Genomic DNA, 24,984 nt, shown 5'->3' on the forward strand with positions numbered 1-24,984 from the left:
CCATGGGGAATAGCGGCTCCGCAGGAGACTGGGCACATCTAAAGAAAGCTTTAGGACTATCTGGTGTGCACTGGCTCCTCCCCCTATGACCCTCCTCCAAGCCTCAGTTAGGATACTGTGCCCGGACGAGCGTACACAATAAGGAAGGATTTTGAATCCCGGGTAAGACTCATACCAGCCACACCAATCACACCGTATAACCTGTGATCTGAACCCAGTTAACAGCATGATAACAGAGGAGCCTCTGAAAGATGGCTCACAACAATAATAACCCGATTTTTGTAACAATAACTATGTACAAGTATTGCAGACAATCCGCACTTGGGATGGGCGCCCAGCATCCACTACGGACTATGAGAAATAGAATTATCGGTAAGTAAATTCTTATTTTCTCTAACGTCCTAAGTGGATGCTGGGGACTCCGTAAGGACCATGGGGATTATACCAAAGCTCCCAAACGGGCGGGAGAGTGCGGATGACTCTGCAGCACCAAATGAGAGAACTCCAGGTCCTCCTCAGCCAGGATATCAATTTTGTAGAATTTTACAAACGTATTTGCTCCTGACCAAGTAGCTGCTCGGCAAAGTTGTAAAGCCGAGACCCCTCGGGCAGCCGCCCAAGATGAGCCCACCTTCCTTGTGGAGTGGGCATTTACAGATTTTTGGCTGTGGCAGGCCTGCCACAGAATGTGCAAGCTGAATTGTACTACAAATCCAACGAGCAATAGTCTGCTTAGAAGCAGGAGCACCCAGCTTGTTGGGTGCATACAGGATAAACAGCGAGTCAGATTTCCTGACTCCAGCCGTCCTGGAAACATATATTTTCAGGGCACTGACGACGTCTAGCAACTTGGAGGCCTCCAAGTCCCTAGTAGCCGCAGGCACCACAAATAGGTTGGTTCAGGTGAAACGCTGAAACCACCTTGGGGAGAAACTGAGGACGAGTCCTCAATTCCGCCCTGTCCGAATGGAAAATCAGATAAGGGCTTTTTCAGGATAAAGCCGCCAATTCTGACACGCGCCTGGCTCAGGCCAGGGCCAACAGCATGACCACTTTTCATGTGAGATATTTTAACTCCACAGATTTAAGTGGTTCAAACCAATGTGACTTTTGGAACCCAAAACTACATTGAGATCCCAAAGTGCCACTGGAGGCACAAAAGGAGGCTGTATATGCAGTACCCCTTTTACAAACGTCTGAACTTCAGGGACTGAAGCTAGTTCTTTTTGGAAGAAAATTGACAGGGCCGAAATTTGAACCTTAATGGACCCCAATTTCAGGCCCATAGACACTCCTGTTTGCAGGAAATGTAGGAATCGACCCAGTTGAATTTCCTCCATCGGGCCTTACTGGCCTCGCACCACGCAACATATTTTCGCCAATTGCGGTGATAATGTTTTTGCGGTTACATCCTTCCTGGCTTTGATCAGGATAGGGATGACTTCATCCGGAATACCTTTTTTCCTTCAGGATCCGGCATTCAACCGCCATGCCGTCAAACGCAGCAGCGGTAAGTCTTGGAACAGACAGGGTCCTTGCTGGAGCAGGTCCCTTCTTAGAGGTAGAGGCCACGGATCCTCCGTGAGCATCTCTTGAAGTTCCGGTTGCCAAGTCCTTCTTGGCCAATCCGGAACCACGAATATAGTGCTTACTCCTCTCCATCTTATCAATCTCAGTACCTTGGGTATGAGAGGCAGAGGAGGCAACACATACCCTGACTGGTACACCCACGGTGTTACCAGAGCGTCTACAGCTTATTGCCTGAGGGTCCCTGGACCTGGCGCAATACCTGTCGAGTTTTTAATCATGTGGAAGACTTCTGGGTGAAGTCCCCACTCTCCCGGGTGGAGGTTGTGCTGAGGAAGTCTGCTTCCCAGTTGTCCACTACCGGAATGAATACTGCTGACAGTGCTATCACATGATTTTCCGCCCAGCGAAGAATCCTTGCAGCTTCTGCCATTGCCCTCCTGCTTCTTGTGCCACCCTGTCTGTTTACGTGGGTGACTGCCGTGATGTTGTCCGACTGGATCAACACCGGCTGACCTTGAAGCAGAGGTCTTGCTAAGCTTAGAGCATTGTAAATGTCCCTTAGCTTCAGGATATTTATGTGAAATGATGTCTCCAGGCTTGACCATAAGCCCTGGATATTCCTTCCCTGTGTGACTGCTCCCCAGCCTCGCAGGCTGGCATCCGTGGTCACCAGGACCCAGTCCTGAATGCCTAATCTGCGACCCTCTAGAAGATGAGCACTCTGCAACCACCACAGGAGGGACACCCTTTTGTCCTTGGTGACAGGGTTATCCGCTGATGCATCTGAAGATGCGACCCGGACCATTTGTCCAGCAGGTCCCACTGGAAAGTTCTTGCGTGGAATCTGCCGAATGGGATTGCTTCGTAGGAAGCCACCATTTTACCCAGAACCCTTGTGCATTGATGCACTGAGACTTGGCTCGGTTTTAGGAGGTTCCTGACTAGCTCGGATAACTCCCTGGCTTTCTCCTCCGGGAGAAACACCTTTTTCTGGACTGTGTCCAGGATCATCCCTAGGAACAGAAGACACGTCGTCGGAACCAGGTGCGATTTTGGAATATTGAGAATCCAATCGTGCTGCCGCAACACTACCTGAGATTGTGCTACACCGACCTCCAACTGTTCCCTGGATCTTACCCTTATCAGGGAATTGTCCAAGTAAGGGATAACTAAAATTCCCTTCCTTCGAAGGAATATCATCATTTCGGCCATTACCTTGGTAAAGACCCGGGGTGCCGTGGACCATCCATACGGCAGCGTCTGAACTGATAGTGACAGTTCTGTACCATAAACCTGAGGTACCCTTGGTGAGAAGGGTAAATTTTGACATGAAGGTAAGCATCCTTGATGTCCCGAGACATCATGTAGTCCCCTTCTTCCTGGTTTGCAATCACTGCTCTGAGTGACTCAATCTTGAATTTGAACCTCTGTATGTAAGTGTTCAAAGATTTTAGATTTAGAATCGGTCTCACCGAGCCGTCCGGCTTCGGTACCACAACAGTGTGGAATAATACCCCGTTCCCTGTTGCAGGAGGGGTATCTTGATTATCACCTGCTTGGAATACAGCTTGTGAATGGCTTCCAAAACTGTCTCCCTGTCAGAAGGAGACATCGGTAAAGCCGACTTTAGGAAACGGCGAGGGGGAGACGTCTCGAATTCTAATTTGTACCCCTGAGATATCACCCGAAGGATCCAGGGGTCTACTTGCGAGTGAGCCCACTGCGCGCTGAAATTCATTGAGACGGGCCCCCCACCGTGCCTGATTCTGCTTGTAAAGCCCCAGCGTCATACTGAGGGCTTGGCAGAGGCGGGAGAGGGTTTCTGTTCCTGGGAACTGGCTGATTTCTGCAGCCTTTTTCCTCTCCCTCTGTCACGGGGCAGAAATGAGGAACCTTTTGCCCGCTTGTCCACGAAAAGACTGCGCCTGATAATACGGCGTCTTCTCATGTTGAGAGGCGACCTGGGGTACAAACGTGGAATTCCCAGCTGTTGCCGTGGCCACCAGGTCTGAAAGACCGACCCCAAATAACTCCTCCCCTTAATAAAGCAATACTTCCAAATGCCGTTTGGAATACGCATCACCTGACCACTGACGTGTCCATAACCCTCTACTGGTAGAAATGGACAACGCGCTTAGACTTGATGCCAGTCGGCAAATATTCCGCTGTGCATCACGCATATATAGAAATGCATCTTTTAAATGCTCTATAGGCAAAAATATTCTGTCCCTATCTAGGGTATCAATATTTTCAGTCAGGGAATCCGACCACGCCAACCCAGCACTGCACATCCAGGCTGAGGCGATTGCTGGTCGCAGTATAACACAGGTCGCAGTATAACACCAGGATACCCTCCTGCTTTCTATCAGCAGGATCCTTAAGGGCGGCCATCTCAGGCGAAGGTAGAGCCCTTACAAGCGTGAGCGCTTTATCCACCCTAGGGGGTGTTTCCCAACGCACCCTAACCTCTGGCGGGAAAGGATATAATGCCAATAACATTTTAGAAATTATCAGTTGTTATCGGGGGAAACCCACGCATCATCACACACCTCATTTAATTTCTCAGATTCAGGAAAACTACAGGTAGTTTTTCCTCACCGAACATAATACCCCTTTTTTTGGTGGTACTCGTATTATCAGAAATGTGTAAAACATTTTTCATTGCCTCAATCATGTAACGTGTGGCCCTACTGGAAGTCACATTCGTCTCTTCACCGTCGACACTGGAGTCAGTATCCGTGTCGGCGTCTATATCTGCCATCTGAGGTAACGGGCGCTTTAGAGCCCCTGACGGCCTATGAGACGTCTGGACAGGCACAAGCTGAGTAGCCGGCTGTCTCATGTCAACCACTGTCTTTTATACAGAGCTGACACTGTCATGTAATTCCTTCCAACAGTTCATCCACTCAGGTGTCGACCCCCTAGGGGGTGACATCACTATTACAGGCAATCTGCTCCGTCTCCACATCATTTTTCTCCTCATACATGTCGACACAAACGTACCGACATACAGCACACACACAGGGAATGCTCTGATAGAGGACAGGACCCCACTAGCCCTTTGGGGAGACAGAGGGAGAGTTTGCCAGCACACACCAGAGCGCTATATATATATATACAGGGATAACCTTATATAAGTGTTTTTCCCCTTATAGCTGCTGTATAGTTAATAATGCGCCTAATTAGTGCCCCCCTCTCTTTTTTAACCCTTTCTGTAGTGTAGTGACTGCAGGGGAGAGCCAGGGAGCTTCCCTCCAACGGAGCTGTGAGGGAAAATGGCGCCAGTGTGCTGAGGAGATAAGGCCGCCGATAAGGGGGCGGAGCCTATCTCCCATTTTTCTATGTATTCTGGCAGGGGTTAAATGCATCCATATAGCCCAGGAGCTATATGTGATGCATTTTTTGCCATCCAAGGTGTTTTTATTGCGTCTCAGGGCGCCCCCCCCAGCGCCCTGCACCCTCAGTGACCGGAGTGTGAAGTGTGCCGAGAGCAATGGCGCACAGCTGCAGTGCTGTGCGCTACCTTGTTGAAGACAGGACGTCTTCTGCCGCCGATTTTCCGGACCTCTTCTGCCTTCTGGCTCTGTAAGGGGGCCGGCGGCGCGGCTCTGGGACCCATCCAAGCTGGGCCTGTGATCGTCCCTCTGGAGCTAATGTCCAGTAGCCTAAGAAGCCCAATCCACTCTGCACGCAGGTGAGTTCGCTTCTTCTCCCCTTAGTCCCTCGATGCAGTGAGCCTGTTGCCAGCAGGTCTCACTGAAAATAAAAAACCTAAACTAAAACTTTCACTAAGAAGCTCAGGAGAGCCCCTAGTGTGCACCCTTCTCGTTCGGGCACAGAGATCTAACTGAGGCTTGGAGGAGGGTCATAGGGGGAGGAGCCAGTGCACACCAGATAGTCCTAAAGCTCTTTAGATGTGCCCAGTCTCCTGCGGAGCCGCTATTCCCCATGGTCCTTACGGAGTCCCCAGCATCCACTTAGGACGTTAGAGAAAATAAAATATTAAAGGAAATTGAAGAAAACTCTGGAGCTGCAGAGAAGTGCATCCTCTCCTGAGCACTTTTTTCTAAACTGCCTGTGGGAGAGGGTATAGAGGGGAGGACACAGCACACCCAGTTAAGGAAATTTAAATTGCACTGGCTCCTTTGGACCCCGTCTATTCCCCATCATACTAGATTCCCCCAATATCCCTTATGGATGCTAGAGAAACACGAAATAAAGCACTTACAGTTTGAGACAATATAGGACAAGCACAAGGTATATACAGAAAACCAGAGGTTAGGTGCCATCAAAGGGGGTATGGAGTATAAGATAGTGTAAGAGAAGGAAAGGAACGAGGGGAGAAGGCCCTGATCTTAAGAGCTTACAATCTAAAAAGGTGCAGATAGTATAGGTCTGAAAAATGATATCACTTGCTGAATTCCATAAAACAAGACCTAACTGCTGTGTATTGCTCTTATAGATACAATACATTCCAAATCAAAACAGATCGTAAAAAGAATAAAAAATAATAACCAAATCCCCAATAGGATAGGCTGTGTGAATCAATTAGCTGCGGTAATTTACCGCCGATAATTGGATACCATCCTACATGTTCAATACTGCTCAAACACAAATAAGAGCATGCTTTTACTTGTGCATATTACCAAGAGTAGTAAGGGCAGTACGGATGGTGTAATGGTTAGCATCACTGCCTCACAACACTGAGGTCATGGGTTCGATTCCTACCATGGCCCTAACTGTGCAGAGTTTGTATATTCTCCCCATACTTGTGTGGGTTTCCTCCTGGTACTCCCGTTTCTCTCTCCTGGGTAGAGGTCGTGTCTGCTGAGGAAGTCTGCTTCCCAGTTGTCTACTCCCGGAATGAAGATTGCCGTAAACGCCACAGCGTGTTTTTCTGCCCAGAGGAGAATCCTTGACACCTCTGACATTGCTGCTCTGCTCTTCGTCCTCCCTGTCAGTTTATCTACGTTACCAGAGTCACATTGTCCAACTGAATCTGAATGGCGTGATCTTGAAGATGATGTGACACCTATAGAAGGGAGTTGTATATTGCCCTTCATTCCAGAATGTTGATTGGAAGGATAGTCTCCTGACTTGCCCATTTTCCGTGGAACTGTTCCCCTTGGGTGACTGCTCCCCAACCTCTGAGGCTTGCGTCTGTGGTTAGCAGAATCCAATTTTGAATACCGAACCTTCAGCCCTTGTTCAGGTGAGAAGTCTGAAGCCACCACAGAAGAGAAATCCTGGCTTTTGGCGACAGACGGATTCTCTGGTGCATGTGAAGATGCGATCCGGACGACTTGTCCAACAGATCCAGCTGGAAGAGCCTTGCGTGAAACCTTCCGTATGTAGAGCCTCGTAAGAGGTTACCATCTTCCCCAGGAGACGAATGCACCGATATCAGAGTTGGTTTTAGAACATCCCGTACCATCGACTGGATTACCAATGCCTTGTCTAAAGGAAGGTATACCTTCTGTACCTCCATATCCAGTATCATTCCCAAGAACGTAAGCCTCCGTGTTGTTTCCAGATGAGATTTTGGTAGGTTCAGAATCCACTCGTGACCCTGGAGTAGTCGGGTTGATAGGGCAATGTTGTCCAACAACCTCTCCAAGGATGGTGCTTTTTATGTTCACTCCTTGTTTGCGGAGGAGAAATATCTCTGCCATTATCTTGGTGAACACACTCGGAGCCGTGGTGAGGCCAAACAGCAGGGCCTGGAACTGGTAGTGACAGTCCTGTAATGGAAACCTTAGATAAGCCTGATGAGGCGGCCAAATCGGAATATGAAGGTACGCATCCTTGATATCCAGAGACACCAAGAATTCCCCCTCCTCCAGACCGAAGATCACTGCTCTCAGAGACTCCATCTTGAAGTTGAACACCCGTAAGTACGGGTTCAACGACTTGCTTTAAAATGGGCCTTACCAAACCATCAGATTTCGGTCCCACAAACAGGTTGGAATAACAACACTGGTTTTGCAGTTGAAGTGGAACTGGAACAATGACCCGAGTCTGTACTAGTTTTTGAATTGCTTTCTGTAAAGTCATACTTGCTTCTTGAGAAGCTGGTAAGCCTGATTTGAAGAATCTGTGAGGTGGGAGTTCCTGAAACTCCAGCCTGTAGCCCTGGGCGATAAGATCTTTGACCCAGGGATCCTGGCATGATGTTGCGCATATGTGACTGAAATATCTCAATCGTGCCCCCACCTGTCTGCCTTCCAGGCATTGTGGTCCACAGTCATGCTGAAGGCTTAGAGGAAGCAGAACTGGGTTTCTGTGAACCTGCAGTTGCTGGTTTTCTGGGTTTACCTCTATTGCCTTTGAAGGCCGTAGAAGAACCTTTGGTTTTATTTTTAAATTTCGCCATCGGAAAGGACTACAACGTTGGATTTGAGTAGGCTTTCCTAGTAGACTTCCCCGCCATAGCCTTGGAAATCCACGTATCCAGTTCAGCTCCAAACAGGGCCTCACCTGTAAATGGTAGGTTTTCCACGCCTTTCCTGGAATCCGCAGTCCACTGGCGTAGCCATAGGCCCCTGCGTGCTGACACTGCCATGGCCTCTACCATAAAATGTGCCTATGCACAAGCAATTGTGGGTCCCTGGGCCCCCTTAGCAGCTGTGTACAGGTATTTGAGAGTTTTCTCAATTTTGCGGTCAGCCGTGTCCTTTAAAGGAGGCTGCCCCAGGGACAGGTAAGAATATCTTACGTAACGACCTTGACACCGATGCATCCACCTCACCCTCCTCTGCGTCTGCCACGTCGTCAGCAGTGTCAGTCTGCAGGATCTGGGCCAGTGTACGCTTTTGTGGATAAATGGTAGGGGTCTGAGACGCTGGTATGGGAACTGAATCTCTATTCATCAGGTCATCCACAGACTGTCTTAAGTATTGCGTCTCTTTCTCATTCTGGGATAATTTATTAGAAATATTCTAGATCATCCCTTTTAGAGAATCCAACCATGCTGGTTCGGATCCACTAGCCTGAGAATGAGTACTATCCTGAGTACATTGTAGTGATCCCCCTGGGGAAGAAACACTCTGCCGTGCATGAAACACACTCCTTAGACATTGTAATGTGAGGTACACACACACGAGAAAAGGTTAAGCCCAGTTAACACACACAGAGCCCTTCTAGGGAGACACAGAGTAAGATGGAGTCAGTCAAATAGCGCCCTTCTTGCTAAAGCTTAAGCCTAGCTGGGTCGCAGACTAATACCCTTAATAGGGTATCAGTACTCTCATACTGCGCTCCCCCCCCCCCCCCCCCTTGCTATGACCCCCTGGTACCGCTGAGATAATCCGGAGTCCTTGTGGAGGTGCTGCGCTTCTCTAGAAATCTGTTCAGTGAGAGCTGCAGAGGGAAAATGGCGCTGGTGAGCCGCTAGATCCGCTCACAGTGAAGCCCCGTCCCCTTAATTGCACGGCCTTCCCGATTTTTTATACTGGCTGAGGTTTATAAATTTGTTTTACAATGGGTAAGAACTCCTGTAAGCTGCTGCCAGTGTGGGTATTTTGTATTTTAAGGCTTCAGCTCGCCCCTCACAGCAGAACACACATAGGGGTATATTCAATTAAAGTCGGATCCATTCCGACATGTATTTGTCAGAATGGATCCGACAACCCCTATTCAATCCCATCTTAATTCGATTTTTTTCAAGTCGAATTGAGATGGGACGCAGAGGAGAAGGGGGGCGAGCCACGGGGGGACAGCCGGCGGGCATACAGGGAGATCAGCGCTACGGAGTAGCGCTGCAGCAGGATGTCACTCAGCCGCCCGACCTCACGGCAGCTTCCACCTGGCTTCCTGAATGCCCGCCGCCTGTCCCCCCATCTGCCTGCGGCTCCCCCATCCTTGCCTCCTCTGGGTCCGCATCTCATTCAGACATCATTTTGATGTCGGATTGAGATGGTCGAAAAGGGGGCCAAAACCTGTCTGATTTGGCCCCATTTTCGACATCAACGCGTGGATCGGCAGCTATTCCGACAAGTCGATTTTATCGGCTTGTCCAAAAATTTAGCAAAATATTGAATAGGTAGAATCAGGATTCGACCTTAAAAAGTCGAAAACTGCCGTCTTTTCGACAAACTGCAGTTTTCGACTTTAATTGAATACCCCATAGTATGCCTCTGAAACCTGGAGCCGCAGCCTGCCTGTCAGCACTGCGTCTCCATAAACTTATGCCGCCATTACCGCCGGCAACCCGCTAACCGGGACCCTGGCGTTCTGTTAACCACTCTTCTCACTTTTGGCTCTTTTAGGGGTGGCGGCATGCTGCGGAATGTACACTCGCCGTGGAGGGGCTTGCGAATAGTTCCCTCAGGAGCTCAGTGTCCTGTCAGCGGGGAACGGGACCATTAACCCTTTGGGAGGTTCGGCCGTTCCCACCCTCAAGTCCCACAAAGCAGGCAGTCTGGTGTTAACCAGACCTGCCTGAAAATAACAAACAAAAATAAATGCAGAAAACTCTTCAGGAGCTTCCATAAGTGTGACCGGCTCCTCCGGGAACATTTTCTAAACCGAGTCTGGTAGGAGGGGCAGAGTGAGGAGCCAACCCACACTATCAAAGTCTTAAAGTGCCCATGGCTCCTAGTGCACCAGTCTATACCCCATGGTACTAATGTGGACCCCAGTATACACTAGGACGTAAGATAAATTATCTGTAAAGCGCTGCGGAATGTGTGCGCGCTATATAAATAACTGGTGGTAGTAGTAAGAGTGCCAACTCTGATTAATATTCTAACAAAACAAAGAACTGCTAAGTATTTAGGAGTCTATTCATGAAGCAGTGAAAAGAGTGGAGGAAAGAATCAGTGGAGAAGTTGCCCATGGCAAGCTCTAAAGGAAACCTTTATCAAGTATATTCTATAAAATGTAAAGGCAGACTTGTCTGAGCTGCAAGTCGCATCAGATTTCTCTTGAACTCTGCCAGCAGCTTCCCGGGAATCGAATTGGATCCTGGACTTAGATTTTCACTAGATTCACTTCACTTTAGATATATGTGATGCGATCTATCATGTGCTGACAGATCGCATCAGATATCTGATGCCTACATGCTACATGTGATTGATCTGATGCAATATTGTACATTGGTGGTGGGTGAGAGTGGCCAGGGAGATGCCAGTCAAATGATGCTTCAGATCAGTGGTTCTCAACCTCGGTACCCCAACAGTTCATGGTTTCCAGGTCACCTGGCAGATGAACAGGTGTATTCATTACTCACCAACACATTTTTAAAGACCCACAGGTGGAGAAAATTATTTCACTTGCAATCCTGTGAGACCTGGAAAACATGAACTGTTGGGGATACTTGAGGACATAGGTTGGAAACCACTGCTTCGGATGAATCTGATGCGATACATCTGTAATTAAAAAAAAAAAAACGCACCGATGTAGACCTGATTTCTACAGATTCAGATAAATCTTTGGTGCAGCACCAAGGATCTTTAAGCTCAGACTTATCTGACACGGGACTGCGCATCGTATTGGCGGGGGGAGGGGGGGGTTTAGTTCGAAGCAACACTTTTCATCAGATTTTTCAGTCAGATGTGTCGAAATCTGATGAAAAGTGCCCAAATCGGACTAGTGGATGGAGGCCTTAAGGGAGATGCAGATTGCTTGCCATGGGCAACTTCTCCACTGGTCTGTTTCTTTACTCGTCACTGCTTCATGAATAGACCCCTTCGTATGAAAGCTGCACTGCTGTGATAACCGCTAGAAAAATAAGATTTTACTTACCGATAAATCTATTTCTCGTAGTCCGTAGTGGATGCTGGGGACTCCGTCAGGACCATGGGATTAGCGGCTCCGCAGGAGACAGGGCACAAAACTAAAGCTTTAGGATCAGGTGGTGTGTACTGGCTCCTCCCCCTATGACCCTCCTCCAAGCCTCAGTTAGGATACTGTGCCCGGACGAGCGTACACAATAAGGAAGGATATTGAATCCCGGGTAAGACTCATACCAGCCACACCAATCACACCGTATAACTTGTGATCTAAACCCAGTTAACAGTATGACAAACGTAGGAGCCTCTGAACAGACGGCTCACAACAAATAACAACCCGATTTTTTTGTAACAATAACTATGTACAAGTATTGCAGACAATCCGCACTTGGGATGGGCGCCCAGCATCCACTACGGACTACGAGAAATAGATTTATCGGTAAGTAAAATCTTATTTTCTCTGACGTCCTAAGTGGATGCTGGGGACTCCGTCAGGACCATGGGGATTATACCAAAGCTCCCAAACGGGCGGGAGAGTGCGGATGACTCTGCAGCACCGAATGAGAGAACTCCAGGTCCTCTTTAGCCAGGGTATCAAATTTGTAGAATTTTACAAACGTGTTCTCCCCCGACCACGTAGCTGCTCGGCAGAGTTGTAATGCCGAGACCCCTCGGGCAGCCGCCCAGGATGAGCCCACCTTCCTTGTGGAATGGGCCTTGACAGATTTAGGCTGTGGCAGGCCTGCCACAGAATGTGCAAGTTGAATTGTGCTACAAATCCAACGAGCAATCGTCTGCTTAGAAGCAGGAGCACCCAGCTTGTTGGGTGCATACAGTATAAACAGCGAGTCAGATTTTCTGACTCCAGCCGTCCTTGAAATGTATATTTTCAATGCCCTGACAACGTCCAGCAACTTGGAATCTTCCAAATCGCTAGTAGCCGCAGGCACCACAATAGGCTGGTTCAGGTGAAACGCTGACACCACCTTAGGCAGAAACTGAGGACGCGTCCGCAGTTCTGCCCTGTCCGAATGGAAAATCAGATATGGGCTCTTATACGATAAAGCCGCCAATTCTGATACTCTCCTGGCTGAAGCCAGGGCCAGTAGCATGGTTACTTTCCATGTAAGATATTTCAAATCCACCGATTTGAGTGGCTCAAACCAATGGGATTTGAGAAAATCCAAAACTACATTCAGGTCCCACGGAGCCACTGGGGGCACAACCGGGGGCTGTATATGTAGTACTCCTTTTACAAAAGTCTGGACTTCAGGAACTGAAGCCAATTCTTTCTGGAAGAAAATCGACAGGGCCGAAATTTGAACCTTAATGGACCCCAATTTGAGGCCCATAGACAATCCTGTTTGCAGGAAATGTAGGAATCGACCCAGTTGAAATTCCTCCATGGGGGCCTTCCTGGCCTCACACCACGCAACATATTTTCTCCAAATGCGGTGATAATGTTGTGCAGTCACCTCCTTCCTGGCTTTAACCAGTGTAGGAATGACCTCTTCTGGAATGCCTTTTTCCTTTAGAATTCGGCGTTCAACCGCCATGCCGTCAAACGCAGCCGCGGTAAGTCTTGGAATAGACACGGTCCCTGCTGAATCAGGTCCCGTCTTAGAGGTAGAGGCCACGGATTTTCCGTGAGCATCTCCTGAAGTTCCGGGTACCAAGTTCTTCTTGGCCAATCCGGAGCCACGAGTATCGTTCTTACTCCCCTTTGCCGTATAATTCTCAGTACTTTGGGTATGAGAGGCAGAGGAGGAAACACATACACTGACTGGTACACCCACGGTGTTACCAGAGCGTCCACAGCTATTGCCTGAGGGTCTCTTGACCTGGCGCAATACCTGTCCAGTTTTTTGTTGAGGCGAGACGCCATCATATCCACCTTTGGTTTTTCCCAAAGGTTCACAATCATGTGGAAGACTTCTGGATGAAGTCCCCACTCTCCCGGGTGTAGATCGTGTCTGCTGAGGAAGTCTGCTTCCCAGTTGTCTACTCCCGGAATGAACACTGCTGACAGTGCTATCACATGATCTTCCGCCCAGCGAAGGATCCTTGCAGCTTCTGCCATTGCTCTCCTGCTTCTTGTGCCGCCCTGTCTGTTTACGTGGGCGACTGCCGTGATGTTGTCCGACTGGATCAACACCGGCTGACCCTGAAGCAGGGGTTTTGCCAGGCTTAGAGCATTGTAAATTGCTCTTAGCTCCAGTATATTTATATGAAGAGACATCTCCAGGCTTGACCATACTCCCTGGAAGTTTCTTCCCTGTGTGACCGCTCCCCAGCCTCTCAGACTGGCATCCGTGGTCACCAGGACCCAGCCCTGTATGCCGAATCTGCGGCCCTCTAACAGATGAGCACTCTGCAACCACCACAGAAGAGACACCCTTGTCCGTGGCGATAAGGTTATCCGCTGATGCATCTGCAGATGCGATCCGGACCATTTGTCCAGCAGATCCCACTGAAAAGTTCGTGCGTGGAATCTGCCGAATGGAATTGCTTCGTAAGAAGCCACCATCTTTCCCAGGACTCTTGTGCATTGATGCACAGACACTTTTCCTGGTTTTAGGAGGTTCCTGACAAGTTCGGATAACTCCTTGGCTTTCTCCTCCGGAAGAAACACCTTTTTCTGAATCGTGTCCAGAATCATTCCCAGGAACAGCAGACGTGTTGTCGGGGTCAACTGAGATTTTGGAAAATTCAGAATCCACCCGTGTTGTTGCAGCACTACTTGGGTTAGTGCTACTCCGTCCTCCAGCTGTTCTCTGGACCTTGCCCTTATCAGGAGATCGTCCAAGTAAGGGATAAATAATACGCCTCTTCTTCGCAGAAGAATCATCATTTCGGCCATTACCTTGGTAAAGACCCGAGGTGCCGTGGACAATCCAAACGGCAGCGTCTGAAACTGGTAATGACAGTTTTGCACCACGAACCTGAGGTACCCTTGATGTGAAGGGCAAATTGGGACATGCAGGTAAGCATCCTTTATGTCCAGGGACACCATAAAGTCCCCTTCTTCCAGATTCGCTATCACTGCTCTGAGTGATTCCATCTTGAACTTGAATTTTTGTATGTACAGGTTCAAAGATTTCAGATTTAGAATAGGTCTTACCGAGCCGTCCGGCTTCGATACCACAAATAGCGTGGAGTAATACCCCTTTCCCTGTTGTAGGATGGGTACCTTGACTATCACCTGCTGAGAAAACAGCTTGTGATGGCTTCCAATACCGTCGCCCTGTCTGAGGGAGACGTTGGCAAAGCAGACTTTAGGAACCGGCGAGGGGGAGACTTCTCGAATTCCAACCTGTAACCCTGAGATACTACCTGCAGGATCCAAGGGTCCACCTGTGAGCAAGCCCACTGTGCGCTGAAATTCCTGAGTCGACCCCCCACCGCTCCTGAGTCCGCTTGTAGAGCCCCAGCGTCATGCTGAGGGCTTTGCAGAACCCTGGGAGGGCTTCTGTTCCTGGGCAGGGGCTGCTTGCTGCCCTCTCTTACCCCTTCCTCTGCCCCGGGGCAGATATGACTGTCCTTAAACCCTCTTGTTCTTATAGGACCGAGAGGACTGCGGCTGAAAAGACGGTGTCTTTTTCTGTTGGGAGGGGGTCTGAGGTAAAAAGGTGGATTTTCCGGCAGTTGCCGTGGCCACCAGATCCGATAGACCTACGCCAAATAATTCTTCCCCTTTATACGGCAATACTTCCATATGTCGTTTGGAATCGTCATCACCTGACCACTGTCGCGTCCATAAACTTCTTCTGGCAGATATGGACATCGCACTTACTCTCGATGCCAGAGTGCAAATATCCCTCTGAGCATCTCGCATATAAAGAAAAGCATCCTTTAATTGCTCTATAGTCAATAAAATACTGTCCCTATCCAGGGTATCAATATTTTCAGTCAGGGAATCCGACCAGACCACCCCAGCACTGCACATCCAGGCTGAGGCGATGGCTGGTCGCAGTATAACACCAGTATGTGTGTATATACTCTTTAGGGTAGTTTCCAGCCTCCTATCAGCTGGATCCTTGAGGGCGGCCGTATCAGGAGACGGTAACGCCACTTGTTTTGATAAGCGTGTGAGCGCCTTATCCACCCTAGGGGGTGTTTCCCAGCGCGCCCTAACCTCTGGCGGGAAAGGGTATAATGCCAATAACTTTTTTGAAATTAGCACTTTTCTATCTGGGTTAACCCACGCTTCATCACATACATCATTCAATTCCTCTGATTCAGGAAAAACTACAGGTAGTTTTTTCACCCCCCACATAATACCCCTTTTTGTGGTACTTGCAGTATCAGAGATATGCAAAGCCTCCTTCATTGCCGTGATCATATAACGTGTGGCTCTACTTGAAAATACGTTTGTTTCTTCACCGTCGACACTAGATTCAGTGTCCGTGTCTGGGTCTGTGTCGACCGACTGAGGTAAAGGGCGTTTTACAGCCCCTGACGGTGTCTGAGACGCCTGGGCAGGTACCAACTGGTTTTCCGGCCGTCTCATGTCGTCAACTGATTTTTGTAATGTGCTGACATTATCACGTAATTCCATAAACAAAGCCATCCATTCCGGTGTCGACTCCCTGGGGGGTGACATCACCATTACCGGCAATTGCTCTGCCTCCACACCAACATCGTCCTCATACATGTCGACACACACGTACCGACACACAGCACACACACAGGGAATGCTCTTATCGAAGACAGGACCCCACTAGCCCTTTGGGGAGACAGAGGGAGAGTTTGCCAGCACACACCCAAGCGCTATAATATATATGGGAACAACCTTATATAAGTGTTGTATCCTTATAGCAGCTTAAATATATAAAATATCGCCATAAAAAGTGCCCCCCCTCTCTGTTTTACCCTGTTTCTGTAGTGCAGTGCAGGGGAGAGTCCTGGGAGCCTTCCTCACAGCGGAGCTGAGCAGGAAAATGGCGCTGTGTGCTGAGGAGAATAAGCCCCGCCCCCTATTCCGGCGGGCTTTTCTCCCGTAGTTTGTAATATCTGGCAGGGGTTAAATACATCCATATAGCCTCAAGGGCTATATGTGATGTATTTTTTAGCCATAAAAGGTATTTACATTGCTGCCCAGGGCGCCCCCAGCAGCGCCCTGCACCCTCCGTGACCGTTGGTGAGAAGTGTGTGACAAACAATGGCGCACAGCTGCAGTGCTGTGCGCTACCTTCAAGAAGACTGAAGAGCCTTCTGCCGCCGGTTTCTGGACCTTCAATCTTCAGCATCTGCAAGGGGGGTCGGCGGCGCGGCTCCGGGACGAACCCCAGGGTGAGACCTGTGTTCCGACTCCCTCTGGAGCTAATGGTGTCCAGTAGCCTAAGAAGCCAATCCATCCTGCACGCAGGTGAGTTGAACTTCTCTCCCCTAAGTCCCTCGATGCAGTGAGCCTGTTGCCAGCAGGACTCACTGAAAATAATAAACCTAAAAACTTTTTCTAAGCAGCTCCTTAAGAGAGCCACCTAGATTGCACCCTGCTCGGACGGGCACAAAAACCTAACTAAGGCTTGGAGGAGGGTCATAGGGGGAGGAGCCAGTACACACCACCTGATCCTAAAGCTTTAGTTTTGTGCCCTGTCTCCTGCGGAGCCGCTAATCCCATGGTCCTGACGGAGTTCCCAGCATCCACTTAGGACGTCAGAGAAATATGCATTACTCAGCTGCTTTGAGAAAACAGTTGCAAAATGTGGGCTTTAAGATAAACACCAGTCAATTTCGGATCACGATTAATAAATAATTGTAAGAGAATATTTTGTTGCCTAGACATTTCTAATGTAAGGAATTGGAAACCTGTGGAGGGGATAATGGAGGGGAGATCGCCAAAATGCAATATACATTCATTGAAGGCAAGGAAATATGTTGAGTTTTGAAACAAACTAAGAGCACTAAACATTGCATACTTGTGCTTTTTGGATGATTTCCTCGGCTTCTCAGGTTTCTCAGGCGACCGTTCCCTGGAGCGGCTCGAATCTCTGGAATCTCCAGAGTCTCGAGAATGATCACGCTTGTCCTTATGTTTTTTGCGGCGTTCAATGTCCTGCCGCAAATCTGAGGGCTCCTCTCTGTATTTCCCCTCTCCCTGCAGTGACAGAACAAATTAGAACACTTTTGGCGACTAATCAAAATATTGTAGTGCAGTACCTGAGGTTTTATTCTGTTGTCTGATCCTGTAGCATACTTGGGAAATAATTTACAGCATACACAATATAGTTTTCAAGTGGAACATTATATTTCAGAAGAAATGCTCTGCTATTATTTTTAGTATGGGGAAGTGAAAACAGTATATGCAACTAATTATCTATGCTAAAAAAACAACAGAGGTTTAACTTGTCATCTTATTATATATAGGCACAAATGTACATATGGATTGCATACACACAATTATAAACATAATTCAGAATACACTGCAAGGTATATTCTTAATACACCGGCTGAAATTTAAATAAAAATATTAATTTCTTTTTAAATGAAAGTATTTCACCATTCTTTCCCGCCATCAATCCTATCTATGCTTGCAGTTCCAGTCCTCTAAATTTATTAGTAGCCGTAAAAGGAATCCATTGCACCTGCCATAGTATACAGGGAAGCGTCCAAATCATACAAGACCTTTCCAAATATATAAAATCGTGCAGGAAACACAAATCTTATAGTAGTCTCTTATTACTTTGTTCCCACTCTTCCAGTTAACCACTAATAGAACAAATGTTTAATAGAACAGAATAATTACTTCCATCCGTAATCTTGATGTTTGGCAGTTGTCATCGGTACTATTCAGTACATTGTTAGCTTATAGTAAGTCACAAAGTTATTGGAAAAGAAAATGAAATGTAATAAGCATTTCTTTGAATATATCTTCGGCATACCATTAGAGTCCTTTGCATTTTTAGCCTTACTGAGAAGTCTCTGCCATAGTGACACAACTTTTTGGTAACAGTCACCAGAATTCTACCAATGTGCAGTGGAATCTCCACCCTCCAGGACATGCAACTGGCTGTTATTAACACAATGAGTCTGGTATACAATAGAGTGGAATACTTACAAGCAGAACCCAAAAATATATTAGGGCCATTTGCTCATCACTGGAGATTTTGGATCCAAAATTCCTCTGTGTTTCAAGTTCAACCACAATAGACCTTGGAGTGATTTCATTTTTACCATATCCTAAACCACTTCACAAAGGTTGTTGATATTTAGATTTTGTTTTATAAAAAATGTTAACACTTTGCAGATCATTTTTTAGAAATATTTCACATCCTTAAAAGAAAAACACAAACTTAAGTAGAGAGCAAGAGAGAAGCACGACTTAAAGAGACAGAACACCTACTTAGTTCTTAAGATTTTATTTTACATCACAGGACGAAAAAGATGAAACAAGTGTCTTACCTTGTGGCTTCCTTCCTTTGTGTGTTTTGCATCCTCGTGCAAAAATCCGTGTTTCCTAAAAGCACTGGGAGAAATGTCAATTCTCCTGTAGGAGACAATGAAGGTAGGATTAGAGATGGGAATAAGTGTGCTTATTCATACTACATACACGTAAAGACTACAACGTGGAAGCTTATGGTGTAAGCGGTACCTGTGAATTTCTGGACTCCTCCGACTTTTTGATGGCTCCTGTTCTTTTGTCTTCTTTAGGTAACTAGAGAAACGCTCACTCAGCGTCATAGTTGTGGGACCAAAATGGTGCTCTATTAAACAATAGCAGAGAAAGATCTTTGCATTACTTAAAATATAAATATGGTCAAGATGCAGTTTTAATATGTAGTGCAAAATTAAAAAGACTTTGGCTTCTTCTTTTTATGTTAAGCATCAATTGTAGCCATGTAAGATTTCCCTAATGGTAAGCATAAGAACATGGAAACATCTTCAAGAATATCTGACTCTGAATGGTATTTTCCACTCAATTACATATTACAGCTTTTTCATAATAAATGACAAAGCAGTGGTTCTCAAACTCGGTCCTCAGGACCCCACACGGTGCATGTTTTGCAGGTAACCCAGCAAGTGCACAGGTGTTTCTCTAACGTCCTAAGTGGATGCTGGGGACTCCGTAAGGACCATGGGGAATAGCGGCTCCGCAGGAGACTGGGCACAAAAGTAAAGCTTTAGAACTACCTGGTGTGCACTGGCTCTTCCCCCCATGACCCTCCTCCAAGCCTCAGTTAAGATTTTGTGCCCGAACGAGAAGGGTGCACACTAGGTGGCTCTCCTGAGCTGCTTAGTGAAAAGTTTAGTTTTAGGTTTTTTATTTTCAGTGAGACCTGCTGGCAACAGGCTCACTGCATCGAGGGACTAAGGGGAGAAGAAGCGAACTCACCTGCGTGCAGAGTGGATTGGGCTTCTTAGGCTACTGGACATTAGCTCCAGAGGGACGATCACAGGCCCAGCCATGGATGGATCCCAGAGCCGCGCCGCCGGCCCCCTTACAGAGCCAGAAGACAGAAGAGGTCCGGAAAATCGGCGTCAGAAGACGTCCTGTCTTCAACAAGGTAGCGCACAGCACTGCAGCTGTGCGCCATTGCTCTCAGCACACTTCACACTCCGGTCACTGAGGGTGCAGGGCGCTGGGGGGGGGGGAGCGCACTGAGACGCAATAAAAACACCTTGGATGGCAAAAAATGCATCACATATAGCTCCTGGGCTATATGGATGCATTTAACCCATGCCAGAATACATAGAAAAACGGGAGATAAGGCCGCCGATAAGGGGGCGGAGCCTGTCTCCTCAGCACACTGGCGCCATTTTCCCTCACAGCTCCGTTGGAGGGAAGCTCCCTGGCTCTCCCCTGCAGTCACTACACTACAGAAAGGGTTAAAAAAGAGAGGGGGGGCACTAATTACGCGCAGTATTAAAGATACAGCAGCTATAAGGGGAAAAACACTTATATAAGGTTATCCCTGTATATATATAGCGCTCTGGTGTGTGCTGGCAAACTCTCCCTCTGTCTCCCCAAAGGGCTAGTGGGGTCCTGTCCTCTATCAGAGCATTCCCTGTGTGTGTGCTGTATGTCGGTACGTTTGTGTCGACATGTATGAGGAGAAAAATGATGTGGAGACGGAGCAGATTGCCTGTAATAGTGATGTCACCCCCTAGGGGGTCGACACCTGAGTGGATGAACTGTTGGAAGGAATTACGTGACAGTGTCAGCTCTGTATAAAAGACAGTGGTTGACATGAGACAGCCGGCTACTCAGCTTGTGCCTGTCCAGACGTCTCATAGGCCGTCAGGGGCTCTAAAGCGCCCGTTACCTCAGATGGCAGATATAGACGCCGACACGGATACTGACTCCAGTGTCGACGGTGAAGAGACAAATGTGACTTCCAGTAGGGCCACACGTTACATGATGGAGGTAATGAAAAATGTTTTACACATTTCTGATAATACGAGTACCACCAAAAAGGGGTATTATGTTCGGTGAGGAAAAACTACCTGTAGTTTTCCTGAATCTGAGAAATTAAATGAGGTGTGTGATGATGCGTGGGTTTCCCCCGATAACAACTGATAATTTCTAAAATGTTATTGGTATTATATCCTTTCCCGCCAGAGGTTAGGGTGCGTTGGGAAACACCCCCTAGGGTGGATAAAGCGCTAACACGCTTGTAAGGGCTCTACCCTCTCCTGAGATGGCCGCCCTTAAGGATCCTGCTGATAGAAAGCAGGAGGGTATCCTAAAAATAAGAATTTACTTACCGATAATTCTATTTCTCGGAGTCCGTAGTGGATGCTGGGGTTCCTGAAAGGACCATGGGGAATAGCGGCTCCGCAGGAGACAGGGCACAAAAAGTAAAGCTTTAGGATCAGGTGGTGTGCACTGGCTCCTCCCCCTATGACCCTCCTCCAAGCCTCAGTTAGGATACTGTGCCCGGACGAGCGTACACAATAAGGAAGGATTTATGAATCCCGGGTAAGACTCATACCAGCCACACCAATCACACTGTACAACCTGTGATCTGAACCCAGTTAACAGTATGATAACAGCGGAGCCTCTGAAAGATGGCTCACAACAATAATAACCCGATTTTTGTAACTATGTACAAGTATTGCAGATAATCCGCACTTGGGATGGGCGCCCAGCATCCACTACGGACTCCGAGAAATAGAATTATCGGTAAGTAAATTCTTATTTTCTCTATCGTCCTAGTGGATGCTGGGGTTCCTGAAAGGACCATGGGGATTATACCAAAGCTCCCAAACGGGCGGGAGAGTGCGGATGACTCTGCAGCACCGAATGAGAGAACTCCAGGTCCTCCTTAGCCAGGTTATCAAATTTGTAGGATTTTACAAACGTGTTTGCCCCTGACTAAATAGCCGCTCGGCAAAGTTGTAAAGCCGAGACCCCTCGGGCAGCCGCCCAAGATGAGCCCACCTTCCTTGTGGAATGGGCATTTACATATTTTGGCTGTGGCAGGCCTGCCACAGAATGTGCAAGCTGAATTGTATTACACATCCAACTAGCAAAAGTCTGCTTAGAAGCAAGAGCACCCAGTTTGTTGGGTGCATACAGGATAACAGCAAGTCAGTTTTCCTGACTCCAGCCGTCCTGGAACCTATATTTTCAGGGCCCTGACCACATCTAGCAACTTGGAGTCCTCCAAGTCCCTAGTAGGCGCAAGACACCACAATAAGCTGGTTCAGGTGAAACACTGACACCACCTTAGGGAGAGAACTGGGGACGAGTCCGCAGCTCTGCCCTGTCCGAATGGACAAACAGATATGGGCTTTTTTGAGAAAAAAACCACCAATTTGACACTCGCCTGGTCCAGGCCAGGTCCAAGAGCATGTTCACTTTTCATGTGAGATGCTTCAAATCCACAGATTTGACTGGTTTTAAACCAATGTGTTTTGAGGAATCCCAGAACTACGTTGAGATCCCACAGTGCCACTGGAGGCACAAAAAGGGGGTTGTATATGCAATACTCCCTTGACAAACTTCTGGACTTCAGGAACTGAAGCCAATTCTTTCTGGAAGAAAAATCGACAGGGCCGAAATTTGAACCTTAATGGACCCCAATTTGAGGCCCATAGACACTCCTGTTTGCAGGAAATGCAGGAATCGACCGAGTTGAAATTTCTTCGTGGGGCCTTCCTGGCCTCACACCACGCAACATATTTTCGCCACATGTGGTGATAATGTTGTGCGGTCACCTCCTTTCTGGCTTTGACCAGGGTAGGAATGACCTCTTCCTGAATGCCTTTTCCCTTAGGATCCGGCGTTCCACCACCATGCCGTCAAACGCAGCTGCGGTAAGTCTTGGAACAGACATGGTACTTGCTGAAACAAGTCCCTTCTTAGCGGCAGAGGCCATAAGTCCTCTGTGAGCATCTCTTGAAGTTCCGGGCACCAAGTCCTTCTTGGCCAATCCGGAGCCAGGAGTATAGTTCTTACTCCTCTACGTCTTATAATTCTCAGTACCTTAGGTATGAAAAGCAGAGGATGGAACACATACACCGACTGGTATACCCACGGTGTTACCAGAACGTCCACAGCTATTGCCTGAGGGTCTCTTAACCTGGCGCAATACCTGTCCCGTTTTTTGTTCAGACGGGACGCCATCATGTCCACCTTTGGTAATTCCCAACGGTTTACAATCATGTGGAAAACTTCCTCATGAAGTTCCCACTCTGCCGGGTGGAGGTCGTGCCTACTGAGGAAGTCTGCTTCCCAGTTTCCATTCCCGGAATGAAACACTGCTGACAGTGCTATCACATGATTTTCCGCCCAGCGAAAAGTCCTTGCAGTTTTTGCCACTGCCCTCCTGCTTCTTGTGCCGCCCTGTCTATTTACGTGGGCGACTGCCGTGATGTTTTATCCCACTGGATCAATACCGGCTGACCTTGAAGCAGAGGTCTTGCTAAGCTTAGAGCATTATAAATTTACCCTTAGCTATATTTATGTGGAGAAAAGTCTCCAGACTTGATCACACTCCCTGGAAATTTTTTCCTTGTGTGACTGCTCCCCAGCCTCTCAGGCTGGCCTCCGTGGTCACCAACATCCAAAACTGAATGCCGAATCTGCGGCCCTCTAGAAGATGAGCACTCTGTAACCACCACAGGAGAGACACCCTTGTCCTTGGAAATAGGGTTATCCGCTGATGCATCTGAAGATGCGATCCGGACCATTTGTCCAGCAGATCCCACTGAAAAGTTCTTGCATGAAATCTGCCGACTGGAATTGCTTCGAAGGAAGTCACCATTTTTTTTACCATGGCCCTTGTGCAATGATGCACTGATTTTAGGAGGTTCCTGACTAGCTCGGATAACTCCCTGGCTTTCTCTTCCGGGAGAAACACCTTTTTCTGGACTGTGTCCAGAATCATCCCTAAGCACAGGAGACTTGTTGTCGGGATCATGCTACTCCGACCTCCAACTGTTCCCTGGACTTTGCCCTTATCAGGAGATCGTCCAAGTAAGGGATAATTAAGACGCCTTTTCTTCGAAGAAGAACCATCATTTCGGCCATTACCTTGGTAAAGACCCGGGGTGCCGTGGACAATCCAAACGGCAGCGTCTGAAACGGATAGTGACAGTTCTGTACCACGAACCTGAGGTACCCTTAGTGATAAGGGCAAATTTGGGACATGGAGGTAAGCATCCCTGATGTCTCGGGACGCCATATAGTCCCCTTCTTCCCGGTTCGTTATCACTGCTCTGAGTGACTCCATCTTGATTTGAACCTTTGCAAGTGTTCAAATTTTTTTAGATTTAGAATAGGTCTCACCTAGCCTTCTGGCTTCAGTACCACAATATAGTGTGGAATAATACCCCTTTTCATGTTGTAGGAGGGGTAATTTAATTATCACCTGCTGGGAATACAGCTCGTGAATTGTTTCCCATACTGCCTCCTTGTCGGAGGGAGACCTTGGTAAAGCAGACTTCAGGAGCCTGCGCAGGGGAAACGTCTCGACATTCCAATCTGTACCCCTGGGATACTACTTGTAGGATCCAGGGGTCCTGTACGGTCTCAGCGTCATGCTGAGAGCTTGTCAGAAGCGGTGGAACGCTTCTGTTCCTGGGAATGGGCTGCCTGCTGCAGTCTTCTTCCCTTTCCTCTATCCCTGGGCAGATATGACTCTTATAGGGACGAAAGGACTGAAGCTGAAAAGACGGTGTCTTTTTCTGCAGAGATGTGACTTAGGGTAAAAAACGGTGGATTTTCCAGCAGTTGCCGTGGCCACCAGGTCCGATGGACCGACCCCAAATAACTCCTCTTCCTTTATACGGCAATACACCTTTGTGCCGTTTGGAATCTGCATCACCTGACCACTGTCGTGTCCATAAACATCTTCTGGCAGATATGGACATCGCACTTACTCTTGATGCCAGAGTGCAAATATCCCTCTGTGCATCTCGCATATATAGAAATGCATCCTTTAAATGCTCTATAGTCAATAAAATACTGTCCCTGTCAAGGGTATCAATATTTTTAGTCAGGGAATCCGACCAAGCCACCCCAGCTCTGCACATCCAGGCTGAGGCGATCGCTGGTCGCAGTATAACACCAGTATGTGTGTATATACTTTTTATGATATTTTCCAGCCTCCTGTCAGCTGGCTCCTTGAGGACGGCCCTATCTATAGACGGTACCGCCACTTGTTCTGATAAGCGTGTGAGCGCCTTATCCACCCTAAGGGGTGTTTCCCAACGCGCCCTAACTTCTGGCGGGAAAGGGTATACCGCCCATATTTTCTATCGGGGGGAACCCACG

At 48.0% G+C, this 24,984-nt stretch overlaps 1 protein-coding gene across 6 annotated transcripts in view; it reads right to left on the bottom strand.

Annotated features, from left to right (window-relative positions):
* THRAP3 (thyroid hormone receptor associated protein 3) overlaps positions 1-24,984 on the bottom strand; it is a 171,361-nt gene that overhangs the window by 22,338 nt on the left and 124,039 nt on the right. For all 6 annotated transcript variants that reach the window (XM_063954402.1, XM_063954400.1, XM_063954399.1 and 3 more), the window contains 3 exons: positions 18,856-18,967; positions 18,666-18,750; positions 17,183-17,361 (listed from right to left, as the gene is read on the bottom strand). In XM_063954402.1, the coding sequence (XP_063810472.1) occupies positions 17,183-17,361; positions 18,666-18,750; positions 18,856-18,967 (376 nt within the window). The remainder of the gene's footprint in view (positions 1-17,182; positions 17,362-18,665; positions 18,751-18,855; positions 18,968-24,984) is intronic.

The sequence above is a fragment of the Pseudophryne corroboree genome, chromosome 2 (assembly GCF_028390025.1).
Source record: "Pseudophryne corroboree isolate aPseCor3 chromosome 2, aPseCor3.hap2, whole genome shotgun sequence".
NCBI classification, from domain to species: Eukaryota; Metazoa; Chordata; class Amphibia; order Anura; family Myobatrachidae; genus Pseudophryne; species Pseudophryne corroboree.